The 18,842-nt window shown below is 42.0% G+C and overlaps 1 protein-coding gene across 10 annotated transcripts in view; it reads right to left on the minus strand.

The window, feature by feature from the left end:
* LOC121736289 (phosphatidylinositol-binding clathrin assembly protein LAP) overlaps positions 1 to 18,842 on the minus strand; it is a 54,835-nt gene that overhangs the window by 22,107 nt on the left and 13,886 nt on the right. For all 10 annotated transcript variants that reach the window (XM_042127392.1, XM_042127388.1, XM_042127395.1 and 7 more), the window contains exon 3: positions 17,834 to 17,909. In XM_042127392.1, the coding sequence (XP_041983326.1) occupies positions 17,834 to 17,909 (76 nt within the window). The remainder of the gene's footprint in view (positions 1 to 17,833; positions 17,910 to 18,842) is intronic.

Below are 18,842 nucleotides of genomic sequence, written 5' to 3' on the forward strand. Positions count from 1 at the left end.
TTCCGCCCTACCGTATGGCTCTACAATGCCTTTGTAATAAACAGTATGGCGTGTGCGGTTAAATCACGCAGGTCTCAATCGCGCGATTCGGACTGCTTTGTCTGAACCGGACTTAAAACCGCGGAGGCCGATCGGCCCGATCGGAATGATCGCAGGCCGACTTGACCGTGCCACACACAGGGAATGCAACGAGTCCGGCCAGCGGGGCTAAAATGGTCACATTTAGCAATTCCTCTCAATAAATTGTCAAAACTGTCAAACTGACAAAAGTCAAATTAGTACGAGTTACTACAGTGCGACGAGGTTAAATATGAACGTGGGCGGTGGCGCTGCTCATAAAGGAGAACTGTCAAAAATGACATTTTTGTATAATGGCAGCGTTAGATCCTTTTTTCGACACTTTCATTTAAAGACTTGTCGAGTTGTAGACATGAATTGCAAGCAGACTTGCATTTTGCGATTAAAAAAAATGAATCATATTCTTAATGTGATTTTCCAAAGCGACCATTTTAGCCCCGCAGTTCAGCCTTCTAGCAGTCTAACCGGCACCAGTGCGATCGTCCTCTCCGCTTAGTATGAGGGGGGGGCCTTTTGCTATCAGTCCGAAGGATCGGCCTCTCTGTATATGGGACCCTTCACTATGCTACATTAATATCACTTAGGGATGATTTTTCAATCGTCAGATAAGTTTTACATAAAGAATAAATATAATACTGAAAATTTTCTTTTGTCCTGTCAAAACTCCAAATTTATTCTATTGGCAAAATTTATCTGACGATTGAAAAATCAGCCCTTAAACATACTGTTATTATGTTATCAACATATACAATTTCACCGATAAAAATACATTGTAGAATATTGTTGAACCATTCATATCGTAGCTAATTTCAATTAAATTTAATCGTACTGCAAATAAAATTTTATTTTTATTGGCTATTGGCTATTAAAGTATAATTAATAATTATTGTAATAAAAATGTTATTGATTTAAAGTTTTTGTTGTTAGATACATAATTATTAAAAAGAAGTTAATAGTTGCTCAAATCCGAGTTGAAATTAATGCTTTGTTAAATATCATGCCTTTTCTCTCTTTTACACAAGAAACTAGCGAGAGCCTGATAAGTGATATCTAACCCTAACTAGCGCAAGTGTCGACTTTAAGTTTTTTAAAGAAAATTTGATTTTCCATTAGTTACTGTTCATTTCCTTTCTCGTACTTCTCTACCAATCCAACCCCCGGACCGCATCGTATCGAAAGTGTGTCTGTCTGTTACCTTTTCAGGCTTAAAAGGTAAAACCGATTAAGATAACATTTGGTTTTAGGATAGGAGGGACGGAAAAGGACATAGGACACTTTTTATTCCGGAAAAAATGTACGGTATCCACGCGATAAACGTATTTCGGAGCAACGGAGATGAGGGCTTCATCTAGTACTCTATAGTGTATACGTCGTTTCACACACATACAAATAATCGGCCAAGTACGAGTCGGACTCGCGCACGAAGGGTTCCGTACCGGTATAGAGCGAAAGTAGACAAAAAATTGTGTTTTTTGTATGGGTATTTACATTATTTTAATTTTATTTTGAATTATTAAAGTACAAATATAATTAAGGATTTTGTAAAAATTTCAAGTGCCTAGCTGTTACCATTATTGATTACGAGCTAAAAAGGCCAAAAAATCACGTTTCTTGTATGGGAGCCCTCCTTAAATATTGACTTTATTTTGTTTTTAGTATTTGTTGTTATACCGGCAACAGATATACATAATCTGTGAAAATTTCAGAAGTCTAGCTATAGCCGTTCTTGAGTTACAGCCTGGAGACAGACAGACTGACGGACAGACGGATGGACGGACGGACAACGAAGTCTTAGTAATAGGGTCACGGTTTTTCCCTTTGGGTACGGAACCCTAAAAACCAAAGAACAGTGTCAAAGTAAATGTTTGGAGGCCGCGAGATGAATATGACGTAATAGTTCATCCGGCTCGCATTGAGAGTTCAGCTAACGGATATGGAAGAAAGGTGACGCAGATATTCGAATGTCTATGTCGTTTTAGCGATCCGTACCCAAAGGGTAAAAACGGGACCCTGTTACTATGACTTTAATGTCTGTCCGTCTGTCTGTCTCCAGGCTGTATCTGAAGAACCACTATAGCCAGACTTCTGAATTTTTTACAGATCTTATATTTCTTTTGCCGCTATAACATCAAATACTAAAATGAATATATAAGAGTGGCTCCCATACAACAAACATAGATTTAAACATATTTTGGTCTTTTTGGCTCTATACGGTACGGAAGCCTTCGATATTTTTGATCTTTTATATGGAATAGTAATAAAGGCGACATGCAAATAGTCCAGAAGTCAGAAATGTAAGCCATACACGCTACGGTCTAAAAAACTGCACAGGTCTATTCCCACACATATTCCGGTTTACCTGCGCAGGCATACCTGCACAAGTGTCCTCTTTGGTAGACCGTAGCATGTATGGCAGCCACAATGTACCTACTCCACAACGCTAGGGGGGCGCTTACGTTGCGGTAGGTTCTATCGTACCCGTAACTCCGCCATAATCGGGGAGTAGAGCACCATGGGGTTTTGGTGGGTAGACCCTACTGGGGAGTCCCACTGCCTACATACCCCGGCCGATATCCCCAAGCCATCCGGAATGCGTAAAGCATTTCCCCGTGCGAAAAAAGGGGGAGGGGGAGGGCTCTGATACTTCATACGCAGGTACTTAGGAGCAATAATCATCTCACTGATGATGATGAATGTAATACACGCACACAGTTATGTAATAAAAACTATCAAATATGTAGAAATATCACACCCACATTATTGCATTGCAAAATATAATTTTCCAAGGTCGCAAGTCACTATCACAATTCACAAGTCGCAAATCGAGAAATGAGAATTAGGACTTCTGCTTATGGACAACTAGCTGTTGCCCGCGACTTCGTCCGCGTGGACTTCAGTTTATAGCGCGCGATGTCAACAAAATTGGTGTCAAAAGCTTTTATAAAAAAAACCCTGGTACCCCTTAAATCAAAACAGCTGTGCAGTGTGCACATAATATTTCATTTTTTTAAATTAAACTTTATATATTATGTCAAATTTTAAAGCTTATTTAGCCCCCCAATTACACAACTTTACCCATAAACTATTTATCATTGATAGGTTTAAGGTTACGTCACTGTATATAATATAAAGTACTGACTTATTAAATAACGTAAAAAAGAAATAACAATTGAAAAAAAAAATGAAACTGTAATATATGATGATACCACCTCTTATAGAAAGATGTTGGGCAAGCGTTAGCGCGATGTAAGAGACGCACGGCGCCATCTAGTATGAATTTTTGGAACTAACTTAATTTGAACAAATTTTCGTATTTTCACCACCTTACAACCCTTTTTTCCAGTAAAAAAGTAGCCTATGTCCTTTCTCAGGCTTTAGACTATCTGTATACAACATTTCATTACAATCGGTTCGGTAGTTTTGGCGTGAAAGCGAGACAGACAGACAGACTTTCGCATTTATAGTATTAGTATAGATAGTATAGATTATAAAATCGTGCCACATACTAAAATAATATCTACTGTACTCAGCGAAACATGGCGGTAGCGGTCATTGACTCCCTGTCAAAAACTTGTCATTTTCTACACAAAGCCGCTATTGACAACATCTGACACTTCAGTGTCTATCGCATTTTATATGGAAAAGATAATTTTTTGACAGTGAGTCAATGACCGCCATGTTTCGCCGAGCACAGTAAAGTAGTTTTACTTGAATTATCCTCTTCATAGAGAACGTTTATACACGGCTAGAAGACGCCTGCAACTCCGTTGCGCTAAAATCGATCCGTACATTTTTGGGATAAAAACTATCCTACGTTCTTTCCCGGGTCCCAAAGACCCGATACCAATTATTGTCATCAAAATCGTTTGTGATTTAACCGTGAGGAGGTGACATACAGACAGACACACTTTCGCATTTATAATACTAGTACTTACACGATTATAATATTTGCAAGTGATGAGACGAGTAAACCAGTCAAAAGATTGAATGGTGTGAAAAGAGATGTGTCAAGGCCATAAGCACGAGCGGTCCGAGCTCGAGGTCCAGACTCTAGAGCCTGTGTAAGTTTTGATCAAGAAAAATCAGTACAGCCACTTAGACATGTGAAGAGGTAACAGACAGAAAGGCAGACACGCTATTCGTATTTATAATATTAGTATGGAGACGCCTAACGCCTCCGTGATCTAGTGGTATAGAGCGCGGCTCTTGACTCGGAGGTCGTGGGTTCGATTCCCGCGTTGGAAACATGTTATTTCCAAGTTTGGTTAGGACAATGCAGGCTGATCACCTGATTGTCTGACAAGTAAGATGATCCATGCGTCGGATGGGCATGTAAAAAGTCGGTCCTGCGCCTGATCTCTCGCCGGTCGTGTCGGTCTTCCGTCCCACTGGGTTATGAGAGTAAAGGAATAGAGAGTGATCTTGTGTACTGCGCACACACTTGGGCACTATAAAATTACTCCTGCGTAGCTGGCCTGGTTTCAATGAAACCGGCCACCGTCACCGAAACCGGTGTGGGAACTATTATTATTATTATTAGAATGGAAGTATGGATTATGTCGAGTACTTAGACTTAATATTTAATGGAGTTTATTTTTACAAACCTGTCGGGCACCTGTCCGGCGCCTGTCTTAAAGAGTGAGATGGGTCTCATTAGGGAGGTTAAGGGTTATATCGAACGATAAAAGGGTCTACCTAACTTCTTAGACTTCAAGTCAAGAGTCATTTCAATCTTCACCATCACCTTTACTAATAATAGTAAGAATACGATATAATGATAACATGGTTCAAATTTTTGCCAAACTAAAGCGTCCCTAGGCCATAACCCTATCCCTTAAATAACAGCCTTGTTTTTGAGGTTAAGATTTTGAAGGCAGCGAATCAAAAACGTAAGCCAACAGAGAATTTATCAAAAGAATGGATAATAAATCACAAAAAATTTGAGGCGAGAAGAATCGGCTTGGGAAAATCGCCAAGATTTGACTAAGTACATTAAAAATTAAACTTTTACAGAACTCAAAAATTGTACAGAACCTAAATCTATATTAGCCATCTGGGGCCAGTAGGTCAGGCGTACGGTGCCAACGCAAGAAACAGAATTACACAACTTACTAACGACGACAATATATGGCGCTCGCTGAAAATCGGAGTTTCTTCCAGAAAACTACAAAGATAACAATAGGCATGATGACTATTTTTTTTTCTTATCGGTAATTGAAAGACACTTAAAAAATAGAAACATCGTTGAACGAATGACTTTGATAGCTTAAAAATTCACCAAGATATGACAATTCAAATATCTCATAAAAAAGACCTGCCCGAAACGCTCTATACAAAGTGTTACGAAAGTATGACGTCAGTCTTTCGTAGTTTGTACGCATCGGGAGACAACTTTGTTCGACAGGTATATTAAATATTGCGTTTATGAAAGTGGTTTCATAACAAAAGTTGCTTTTGATTGCATAAGTTATCGAATTGTATACAAATATTAAGAAATTTAATTGAAAAAAAAATCGACTTGAATATCCAACTTTGAAGGCGCATAACAAAAAAAAATACAAATGCTATCAAGCTGCAATTTTGGGAACACTTATTTTTTACCGTGATTTCTTTTTTTTTTTTTAACAAAATTCGCTAATCTTTGACCTTGTCATCATCCCTATTATTTTACTTTAAGTAATTTGTAGATCTTGATGTGGATTAGGAAATAGAGTGGATGGATTATATTTTGATAAATGTGGATAAAAAGATGAATGGTGGATTAGATTTGTTGCCCTTTCACGCAAAAAGACTGTGATCGTAAGACACATAAGACACGTAAGACTGTGATCAAAAGTACAAATATATTTTATGAAAGAGGAGAGAGCAGTCTGATATAGGTACTGATACTGGAATATACAAAAGTCATTTCTGTTACCTCTTCACGCCCAAACCTCTAAACCTCTAAAAAATTGCTGATATGGAGATAGTTTGAGTCCCGAGAAAGGACATAATATAATACTTTTTATTCCGGAAAAATGAACGGTTCCTGAGATGATGCGACATGCGATCAGAAAACCGGTGGAAATATTATAACGCCTGTCACCTGTGCTTTGGCAACCCTCAACCCCCAATTTATTTTAGCGATAAAAATCCAGAAAAACCCACCGCAGCACCCTGCCCTAAAACCCTAGAATTAACACACCTATCGGTTTCGTTACCTAGACTACGGCCTACTACAACAATGTGGCGGTACCTACAATTAGGGCCACAATCCTGCATCGCACTATCGAAGTTTTGGAGAACGGAAAGACGTATAGTGTATACGTCTAAAACGGCGGAGTAATCGTTGAACTTGCAAAAATAAAAATAAATTAAGTAATAAAAAAAATCTGAAGTGGATTTTTTGAACCGACTCCCAAAAGAGGGGAGGTTATATTATTATAACCTCCCCTCTTTTGGGAGTCGGTTAAAAATAACGTCAGTTGGCTTCGGCCTGACAGCTCGGTCGGTCGGAAGATCTTCCTTTTCGACCGCCAATCATATCCCTACCGTACCATAAAGTTTGTCAGTCGGTCTGTTACCTCCTTACGCGTAAACCGCTTAACCAATTTTGAGATTCTTTGAAACCCTTGGAAGAACATGAATTGTTTATATTCCAACAAAATGTGCGGTCTCGGCCCCCTCTCACCCGAAGTTGGGTGGAACATTTACTTCTTCTTTAATAGCCCACAATCTACATCAATAATTGTACAGCTTCGCAATCGCTCAAAACCCTCTCAACAAAGTTGGGTTAATATGGTTAGTCTATGAAAGTCCATAATCGACAGCACATAGAGCAATCATAGCTTTCCATCCGCTGAACGTGGACCTATAACCAACTAGATGACGCCCGCAACTCCTTTTGCCAAAACTCGTTTATCGCTTTATAGATTGTCCAGGATAAAAAGTATCCTATGTCCTTTACTGGGACGCAAAGTATCTCCGTACCGAATTTCAGCAAAATCGGTTAAGCTGTTGGCGTGAACAGGTAACAAACAAACAGACACTTTCGCATTTATAATATTAGTATGGATAGCTAGAAGTTGCCTAGACGTCGACCTTCGGGTTCGTTGCCCCCGCCCGACCCCTGCACTTCCTACTTCAATGTCCTTACGATTGACCGATTGCATACCGCGCACCGAGTATTGTACTGTCGAAACATGCTCCCTAGCTTCACGGTGGTTAGTTCCGATGAAAGCAGGGAAAAGCAGGTGGCATTCCCTCATTCTTGTAGTTCATCAGCTTCGAATACATCAACGAAATACCTTACTATGGATAAAGTACCTAAGTCAAAGAAAATGGTTCCACCAAACTATTTTTTCGCTTACACACACGCCGAACGCGCCGCATTTTAGACGCTACGGTGCGTCATTTAGTTTATATTTGAGATCCTAGAGCTGACAACATTGAAGCAGACGCGCTAAGGGCTTTTTAGTGGGCAAAAATCTCCTAGCTACGCCCCTAATATCTGGATGATCTTTTGAAGATTTTCTACCTCAACGAACAGAGTCCATCAATTGACACTTCAGAATCACAACTTCATTATCCTGTGACGGAGACTCATACACATAAGTCACATTAGTCACACTCGAGACTTAGGAAAAGCCATTGCAAGCAGACGCGACAATTAAATCACGGATAATCGGGCAATAACCCCATTTGCTTGAGTTCAAGAAGCCAATCTGGGGTTTCGTTTACGACCGCGACACAACTGGAAGAGTGAAGACATAACTCATATTGGGGCCATGAAACGTGGCGAATGGCGACTAAACGCGCGTGTTAAATTGGCATGCCAGTTTAAAGGGCTTTGTTACACCTACCAGATAGAGCGCCGAGACGTTGCTCTCGGACAATCAAATTGTCTGTTACGCCACTCTACTTGGTAGGTGTGATCATGGCAAGAGGCACTACTAGCCCGCTTAGCATATTATAGTATGTTAGATATATACAAATGTCAAGTATATTCCACATAACAAAAATATCGACATAAAAATAATTGTATTTTCAATTGTAAAATCGTTTTTATTATAAGCCGGAAGATCGAAGCGCCGTTGTTTACGACAAACAACATGTCTTCAACATTTTCATACTTCGCTAGAAAGAATGAGAATCGAAAGAAAGATTTCTTCAGTTTGTTATGCAGTTATGTACTTGAGATAAGGGAGATAAACCATGCTTGCGTCATGTCTGCGAGGTCCAAACTTCTTTCTGGGCCAGTTTTAAATGCTGGCAAAGTGTTTCTGCTTTCATTTGCAGCGGACAATAATTCCTTGCTGGTGCCTTCCAACAGAATTTTTTCTCATCCAAAAGATTTTTTTTCATATAAGCGTCTATTCGCGCGAATTATCTTCGGCGTTCGTGGCCTCCTTCAGAAATGGGTCATCTGTCGAGACTGGGGGGTGTTACTCTCGGGGAGGCAACATTTGGCAAACAGACAGTAACATTAAGTTCGTGTAATATTTTCTGGAGATATTTGGCTATAACTAAGATATTAGGGGATATTTTTGGCTTACATGTTGCTTGTCGTGACTGAGTAGTATGCCGGTCTATTCTACAGTTCCTGGCTCCAGCTACAGTTTGACTTTAGTCTTTAAAGGTACAATTCCGTGCATGGCGACAGTCGTAAGCCGCGCGCGGCCTACGACTGTGGTCGGCCGCGCGCGTCTGTCAAAGTTAGGAACTTACATACATTTTCATACAATGACTATTGTCGTGAGCGGCCGACAACAGTCGTAGGTCGCGCGCGGCTTACGACTGTCGCGATGCACGGAATTGTACCTTAAGCAGCTTACTTTTACATTGGGGTTTGTTTATTCAATTCATAGATGAATAAATACTCTTTCGATTTGAGAAGTCAGATAGGAATTAGGAAAATAGTATTTTGGAACCTTCCAAATATTGAGAATATTTACTGCTTATGCAAGTAACATTTCGACAGTACTAGCGCCCATATCCATTAGATCAAAATTAACTATAAAACAATATAGTTACAGTATTTTACATTAGCATAATGCACATATACGATCTATCACAACACGGATATCGTATACCGGACGTAATATACATAATACTGTAAATGTAACGGTGTATGAACAACGCTGATGGAGGATTGAAAAGCGATTGCGGAAAAATTACTCCATGCTAGTATAATATAATGCTGCGTTTCCATGCTTGCCAAGGCTTGGCAAGCATCCACAAGGCACAAGCGTCCACAAATCTCGCTTGGCATTTGGAAGTCGTTTACACGCTTGTGAATGCGTCAGTGTATTACGTTCATCCAAGCATGGCGAAAACCGAACTTGTGTCGGCTATTACGTTTGGTTTAACCTTTCACAGCGGCTACTAAGCGCGCGCCAACGTGTGAACGCGTCTTAAGCGCTTGCCGCAAGCGCCCTTTGATATGTGTCCAAAAACCGACACTACACCGGATCGGATACATGCATCCACAAGCTCACGCAAGCCAAGCCAGACACTCCCTTTACACGCTTGTGCTTGTGGTCAAGCCTTGGTAATCATGGAAACGCAGCCTTAAAGTTCTAATCAACGACGACCTCTGTGGCTCAGTTGGTGGGCTGATGGTAGCTCAAGCCGAGGGTCGCGGGTTCGAATCCCGCCGACGGAACAAAAAGTTTTCAAAAAGTTCCTGGGTATAAAATATGTGTATTATATAATAAAAATCTTAAATATATGTATAGGATAAGAGTATTAAATATATTTCCGTTGTCTGGTACCCGTAACACAAGTCCTTCAGGTACTTACTAGTGGTGTGAAGCGTCCATAGAAAAAAAAATCAAAGGCATTCGTGGCTTAGTGGGTAGACCTTCGATGATGAGGCTGTAAGTTCGATCCTAAGTTCTGGTGTGTACCAATGAGACACATTCAGATCTCGAGTTCCTTTAGGGTCAGTTATGATCTAGTAGAGCTCATACTGTAGCCCCAGGCGTATTAGCTCTACCAAATCATAACAGACCTTACTCTGTATTTGAAGAGCGGTTACATTGCTCAGAGACTCAGAGTATACCATCGAATTATTAAAGTAAACAATATACAAGAAACACTCTCACACCCAGACTGTTCAAAAATTCTCCAGTGACTGCGATAAAAACGTAGCTACAGCAACGAGAATAGTATTCAACCGATCCGAGTTTGACCACCAATTGAAAGTAAATTACACATTGCCCACTTAGGTTAGCAATTTTAACCTTTTTTTGCTTCAATTTCTTTGGAAAATACTGTATTTAATCATCCACGACGAATTCCTTAATTCTCATCCCTTTGATTTGAGAATTTTAGACCCTTAAGGATCTAATTTTTGTCCGCCGTCGGAATCTTTGAGAGGAAAATTATGACATTTTATTTTGAGACTAAGGGCCTGTTTCACCACTTTCTGATAAAGTGCCGAATAGGCTGTTCACAACTTTTTTGACAGATTCTCTATACTTGATCTGTCAAGTTAATTGGTGTATAGCCTTATCAGGAAGGGGTGAAACAGGCCGTTAAGGTTTTAAAGTCCAAATAATTAAGAGAGATGAAATTCTTTATTAGACAAAAATGTAGAATTTCATCGCTACTTTTGTGTTTTGACATTGTAAAATGAGAACGAAAAGTAATTTCTACCTAAATGTCTTTTTCCAATAATTTGATAAACGAAATAGGTTCGTAGAAAATAGTGTTACGGTACATGGTAAACGGACACGTGGTGCGCAAGTACATACTCGAACCTTCTAAAAAGGTCCAATGTTTGTTTACGTGCTTACCCTTTATTTGTTAGCGTATTTGAATTTAGACCTTATGACTGAGTCCATAAGGTCTAAATTAAATTCAACTTACTGCACTTATCGCAAGGACGGCAGTTTTATTGTGGTACATGCCCGAGCTTCCTAGAAATTTCCCACGGTTGTTTACTTGTTTACGTGAATCGGGAAATTTCTGGAATTCGTCTCGCCATATAAAAAGAGCCGCAGGCAGGTCCGGCAAGTCAGTTCAATCTGAGCGATCTTCAAGGCGATTTCGGAGTGATCAATAGTGAGTGAACCAGTGAAACCTGCGACTTGGCTACGACCTAGGACAGTGATAGTGCTTAGTGATTGGACCTAGTGATTTGTGTTTGGACTTAGTGCTAAGTGTTGTGACCTAGTGTTTAGTGCAGTGTTAATAAAGTCTTCAAGAGAGTCACCAGGTCTTTCTCTCCAAATCCTCGAACCCTAGCACGTAACAACTGGTGTCAGAAGTGCGATTTGGAGATGCCATTGACTCCGAGAGAGGACTTCAAGGGGAGTGTCAGGACAAGGGCGCAGCGAGCTGCTGCCATTGACTCCGAGAGAGGAGTTGCGGAGGCCACACCCACTGGGGACCAAGCTCCGCCCACTGAGGGACAGGCCCCACCCACTGGCCCCGCCCACATGGCTCCGCCCACTGGCCACGCCCACCAGGCTCCGCCCACTTTGGTGGAAGCCACGCCCACTGGCTCCGCCCACCGGGACACGCCCACTGGCCACGCCCCTCAGGCTCCGCCCACTTTGGGCATGGCCACGCCCACTGGCTCCGCCCACCAGGCCACGCCCACTCAGGCCACGCCCACTAGCTCCGCCCACCGAGCTAAGTCTACTCAACCTCTGCCTACTGGCTCCAGCCACCATGCATCGCCCGTAGCTTCTGCGGCCCCTCAAGTGGCTCCCCAATTACAAAGCCTAATTGAGTTAATTCAGGCTCTGCAAGAATCACAAGACCGCAAGTTCGGCGCTTTACAAGAGTCACAAGACCGCAAGCTCGGCGCTTTGCAAGAATTTCAGAAGGCTGAAATCAGAGCGATTCGAGAATCACAAGAGCAGCAAAAAGACCTCCAAGAAAAAGCGCTTGGAGCTATAAAGGATGTTAGTGACACGGTGACTAAGCTTCGTAAAGATGTCGACGTAATGGACGAACGCGTTACCGGGCTAGGAGTGGATGTGGAAAATGTGAAAACTGGCCTCACAGAACTACAGAAGTGGAAAGTGCGCGTGGAAACCACAGGAATCGCGACGTCTAGTGGAACTTCCGTAGTGGTACAAGGACCAAGAGTTAAAGTGCCACCATACGACGGTACTACTTCTTGGAACGCTTATCGTCAGCAATTCCAGACGGTTGCTTCTGCCAACGGATGGAATGATGAACAATGCCTGACCGCTCTCACAGTTGCGCTCAGAGGGCAAGCTTTGTCGGTCCTAGAAGCGCATACAGGAAATGGGTTTAAAGACCTGATGGAGGCACTTGAATCCAGATACGGGGAGCGACACCTGGAGCACGTGTTCCGTGCCCAACTGCGTGACAGAGTCCAACGCCCAGGAGAAGGACTACAACAATGGGCGTTGGAAATAGAAAAACTGGTCAAGAAGGCACACCCAGGAGCCGATTCCAAGATGATCGACACGAACATTGTGCAAGCATTTGTCGACGGAATCAGGGACCTAGAGGTCAGAGCTGCAGTAAGGCTACGTCACCACACCTCGCTTAAGGAAGCATTGGCGCATGCTTTAGAGGTCGAGGCTGTTCGGCGTGACATACGGCAGACATATAAGATCCGCGAGGTCTCTGAGGAAGTCAAGGAGGTTAAGGCTCCTACGAAGAGAAGTTCTGGAGCCATGTGCTACAAGTGCGGCGAGAGGGGCCATCTTCAGCTTAACTGCCCGCAGAAAGAGACCCAGATGGCAAGAATGAAAAGGCTCGAGGAACAAATGGAGGAGCTGAAGAAGCAAGGGGCTTCATCCCCTGCCCGGGAGCAGGGAAACGAATAAAAGCCAGGACTAAGGGGCGAGTGCTGGCTGACACGGAGGAAGCCCCAATAACGGTTGTCTCCCAAGCAAGCAGCGGGAATAGTCTGGTGATTCAGGGGACTATTAACGGGACGGATTGCAAAATGACTCTAGACACAGGAGCCTCTAGAACAATAGTAAACCCAAATTTGATAAAAGCCACAAGGAGGCACAAGAGGAGAATTAACTGTCGGCTTCTTACCGCCTCCGGTCAGCCAATACCCGTCCTGGGAGAAATGTCAGTTACGATGAATGTGGGGGAGTTCTCATACCCTCATGACGTTATTGTGGCTGAGATTATGGATGATTGCATCTTGGGTTTGGATTTCATGAAGAAGCACAACTGCAGAATTAATGTCGCCGACGGAGTGTTCAAGTGTGGCGAAGAAGAAATTTTCATCCTTGGAGGCGCCTGCGGGAAAGTTGAATGTGTAAAGAAAGTCATAATACCTGGACGTGCGGAAGCTCGGGTGCTGGTGAGACTACCGCCAGCTGGAAAGAAGAAGTCAAACAGATGCGTGTTAATCGAAGACACACCTACCAAGACATCAGCGCAAAAATTGATGACGGCAAGAACCCTTGTTAGTGGAAGCAGTAACGCTGTGGTCAGAGTTTTGAATCTTGGTGATCGCGAGATCTGCTTGAACAAAGGTGACGTCATTGGAAAGTGCGAGGAAGTTGTCTGGATGAGAAAGTGTAATTCGATCACAGGCTCAGACGCAGCAAAAACCAGCAACTATGGAATAGTGACTGAGCTACTCGATGACTGCAAGAGTAATCTGACTTATTCGCAAGGCATGAAAGCTAAGAAGTTTTTACAACGCCACGCGAATATCTTCTCCAGTCAGGAAGGCGACCTTGGAAGAACGTCGATGGTTCAGCACAGGATAGATACCGGAAGCGAGAACCCAATTCGTCAACGAGCAAGACGGATACCCATTGCAAAGGAAAAAGAAGTTGAAGGCCTTTTGGAGGACATGAGAAGGAATAAGATAATTGAACCGTCTGCAAGTCCGTGGTGCTCACCGGTTGTATTAGTGAAGAAGAAAGATGGCAGCACAAGATTTTGTGTGGACTACAGACGTCTCAATGATGTCACTAACGGCCGTTCCCAATATTTGATCTATCTATGGTTTTGCCCTACTAGAGATAGGAATAGCTCATAATTGACATAAAATATATGTCTCTAATGTCTAATGTGAGCTATTCCTATCTCTAGTAGGGCAAAACCAGAGATAGATCAAATATTGGGAACCGCCGTAAGAAGGACAGCTATCCATTACCTCGAATCGACGACACTCTGGATACCTTGAGTGGCATGAAATGGTTCTCGACCCTGGACCTGAAATCTGGATACTGGCAGGTGGAAATTCATCCAAAAGACAAGGAGAAGACAGCGTTCTCCACCGGTAAAGGTCTATGGCAGTTTAACGTCATGCCCTTTGGATTGTGCAACGCACCTGCCACATTTGAGCGACTCATGGAGTGTGTACTGGCAGGCTTAGTTGGAGAGGCTTGCTTAGTCTATTTGGACGACGTCATCATTGTTGGCCGAGACTTCGAGGTCCATTTGCGAAACTTAGAACGAGTTTTCGCCAAAATAGAGGGGGCCAAGTTAAAGTTGAATCCGAAAAAGTGTCGTTTATTCAGGAGTAAGGTGAACTATCTCGGCCATGTTATCTCCAGTGATGGAATTCAGACGGACCCGGAGAAACTAGAAGCAGTCCAAAATTGGCCAACCCCTAAGAACAAAACCGAAGTGCGGGCATTTCTCGGCCTATGCTCCTACTACAGGCGTTTTGTTAAGGGATTCTCAGAGATAGCCAAGCCATTACATCGGCTGACAGAAGATAAACGACAGTTTATTTGGGACGAGACTTCCGAAGATTCTTTTCAGAAACTAAAGAAACATCTGTGTGAAACACCAATCCTGGGGTATCCACAACCTGAAGGTCAGTTTATAGTCGACACGGACGCAAGCAACACGGCCATTGGAGGGGTGTTATCTCAAAAACAGGGTGAAAGAGAAGTTGTAATTGCATATTTCAGCAAATCTTTATCTAAGCCAGAGAGAAACTACTGTGTGACAAGAAGAGAACTCTTGGCTGTCGTAAAGACGCTACAACATTTCAGCAAGTATCTCATCGGCAGACACTTTTTACTGCGAACTGATCACGCAGCCTTGAAGTGGCTACTACAATTCAAGAACCCAGAAGGCCAAGTAGCTCGATGGATCGAACAACTCCAGGAGTATGACTTCAAGACGGAACACCGTAGCGGAAAGGCACATGGGAATGCCGACGCACTTTCGCGAAGGCCGTGTTCGGAAGACTGCAAACATTGTGTTAAGCAGGAATCTAATGAAGTAACATTAAAGTTAACGAAAACAAGTCCTTTGGGTCCATGGGAGAATGATGGTATGAGAGAGGCTCAAGAAAGAGATGACGACCTTCGACACATCATCACATGGAAGAAACGGGATGACGTAAAGCCAATCTGGAGTGAGGTTGCACCCACTGGCGCTGTCACTAAGGCGTACTGGGCGCAATGGGACAGTCTGATTCTTCAAAACGGAATACTTTACCGGAAATGGGAGAAGACCAACGGCAGAGAGTTCCATCTTCAGATAGTTGTCCCAAGAACGAGAGTACCGGATGTTCTCCGTGAAATGCATGATGGCGTATCAGGAGGTCATCTAGGAGTAAAGAGGACGTTAACGAAAGTGCGAGAACGATTCTACTGGTTGCATTGTCGAGATGATGTACAGGATTGGTGCCGCAAATGCACTACTTGCGCTGCAGTGAAGGGACCACAGACAAGGAGCCGTGGGAGCCTGCGCTTGTATAACGTTGGCGCACCGTGGGAACGAATCGCAGTTGACGTAGCTGGGCCATTTCCTGTAACGGAATCAGGAAATAAGTATTTCATGGTTGTCATGGATTACTTCACCAAATGGCCCGAAGTGTTCGCCATACCAAACCAGGAAGCTACAACAGTTGCTTCTAAGCTAGTCGAAGAAGTAATATCTCGCTTTGGTGTGCCTCTAGAAATCCATTCCGATCAGGGCAGGAATTTCGAATCGCAGGTCTTCCAGGAAGTGTGCAGAATTTTGGGAATGCATAAAACGAGGACCACCGCGTACCATCCACAGTCTGATGGAATGGTTGAGAGATTTAACCAGACCCTTGAGAGGCATTTGGCGAAATTGGTAGATGACAAACAAAAGGACTGGGACAAGTATATACCGCTCTTCCTTCTGTCGTACCGTACCGCCGAGCATGAGAGCATAAAAGCTACCCCGGCGTATGTCAATTACGGTAGAGAACTACGAGTACCAGTAGACCTTTTGACAGGAGGATCACCGGAAGAACCAAAGACCGTACCAGATTATGTCTGCGATTTAAGGGAAAAGATGCGTTATATACACGCCATGGTTCGGGAAAATGGGTTACAGTCAAGTGAGAACATGAAGACCAGATACGACCGGAAATCGAATACAAGCGGTTTCGAAGAAGGGTCACTGGTGTGGCTGCATAACCCAACTCGCCGAAAAGGCAAATCTCCAAAGTTGCAGACCAAGTGGGACGGCCCATACAAAGTGGTTACCCGATTGAATGACGTGACTTACAGGATTCAAAAGCAACCAAGAGGGACATTCAAAGTGGTACACATAGACCGTCTGGCGCGTTACCATGGCAGTAACAATGATGCTCGGGACGAGCATCTCTAAGAGGGGAATAGTGTTACGGTACATGGTAAACGGACACGTGGTGCGCAAGTACATACTCGAACCTTCTAAAAAGGTCCAATGTTTGTTTACGTGCTTACCCTTTATTTGTTAGCGTATTTGAATTTAGACCTTATGACTGAGTCCATAAGGTCTAAATTAAATTCAACTTACTGCACTTATCGCAAGGACGGCAGTTTTATTGTGGTACATGCCCGAGCTTCCTAGAAATTTCCCACGGTTGTTTACTTGTTTACGTGAATCGGGAAATTTCTGGAATTCGTCTCGCCATATAAAAAGAGCCGCAGGCAGGTCCGGCAAGTCAGTTCAATCTGAGCGATCTTCAAGGCGATTTCGGAGTGATCAATAGTGAGTGAACCAGTGAAACCTGCGACTTGGCTACGACCTAGGACAGTGATAGTGCTTAGTGATTGGACCTAGTGATTTGTGTTTGGACTTAGTGCTAAGTGTTGTGACCTAGTGTTTAGTGCAGTGTTAATAAAGTCTTCAAGAGAGTCACCAGGTCTTTCTCTCCAAATCCTCGAACCCTAGCACGTAACAATAGAAATACACAATTCCTGGAATTTATTTTTGCTCGGCCCAACAAATTCCTAAAATAGTCCAATCGATCCTACTGAGCTTAAAAGCTGAAACTTGTTAGCTAAAATATGATCTACTGCTATTGATATACAAAAAAACCCTCTACTGCTTAATATTATGTTCTTTCTATTCAGACAAATTATAATATTAAGGGCCTGTTTCACCACTTTTTGATAAAGTGCCTAATAGGCTATTCACAACTTTTTTGACTTATTCTCCATAGTCCATACTTGATCTATCAAGTTAATTGGTCGATACTCTTAGCAGGAAGTGGTCAAACAGGCCCTAAATGTCTAACTCTAACCAAAATCATCATTAATGGGGATTGGGGATCTCAACCGTGAGATATTTTCTTCTGTACAAGCGAATTCAACATTATTTCAACCATTATCTTTTTACAAATGATAATAATTAATAATATTATGTCAACATGTCTATATGACACTAGGTCTAGACAAGTAAGTAAATCCTAATTCCTATGTTTTAAATATTGTCGGTAATTTATTTTACCACAGATTACAATATAGCCTTACAAGATGACAAACTAAAATTTTATTTGCAGTACGCATATTATTCAACAATGTTATAGTATATTTTAAAGTATGTTATAGTATACCTTGCATTCCGCTTTTATCGTGGAAATTGCTGAGCTGAAACGTCGAATTACTCGACGCCAGGTACTGTGTAAACCTCTGAAAAAAAGGAAAAAATAATAAAGATGGCGTCTTATTGAGGTTATTAAGCTCATGCTTGTCTCGGTAAAATTAAACACAGATCCGCATTGCAGTTATCACAGCATATTCTAAAATTTAAAAATATATTTCACCGACGAATAAAGTAGTATTATTTTTCATCATCATTCAAATCATCATCAGGTCATCTGATGATGATTTTATCGAAACCGGTCGTGTAAAACATAATTATGAATTAATAAAAGTGGAAAAAGTGCATGAAAAGTGTATATTATTACTGTGAAACATGAATTTCCACCAAGAAGTTACGGTACATTCAATATCATAGTATTATTTTTATCACAAATCGGGACTTAAAGTAGAGATCAATGTAAACTGTAAAACTTAGTTGGGGGCGCCCATACTTAACGCAAGACAATGGGGGCAGGATAAAGCAGAATCTAACAAAATTGAAGGGATTTTTTCTCCTAAATAATCTCAAATCACAATAAAATATGATGCAAAAACTGATTCCTATAACGGAGCGACGGATAATTTTTTTTTTCTATAGCTGCGATTTACAACAATCGTAGATATAATAATCATTTTACAGCAATTAGGTACATCCTTTTGCTTTGCAATTCAGGCTTACTCAAGTAACTACTTAATGTCTGTTCAGACTTCAGAGGCCCGATTTTAGAGAAACTCATCTCAGGAGATTATCTTCTTTTATCAACAAACTAGGGTTTCAAACTCTGGGATACATCAAAGGGCGTTTACACCTTGTGGGAGACTTTTTTGAGGATTCCCTTTCTTCCCCCCTACAATATTTTACGTAATTTTTCGACACCTCAGAAAAAAAAAATAAGTAGATTTTAAGGACTATGATTTTTTAATATTTTATACCTCTTTCACTATTACTCTAATAAGGCCTTAAACAGCATAATTTTATCA

The sequence above is a fragment of the Aricia agestis genome, chromosome 18, assembly GCF_905147365.1.
Source record: "Aricia agestis chromosome 18, ilAriAges1.1, whole genome shotgun sequence".
In the NCBI taxonomy this organism is placed as follows: Eukaryota; Metazoa; Arthropoda; class Insecta; order Lepidoptera; family Lycaenidae; genus Aricia; species Aricia agestis.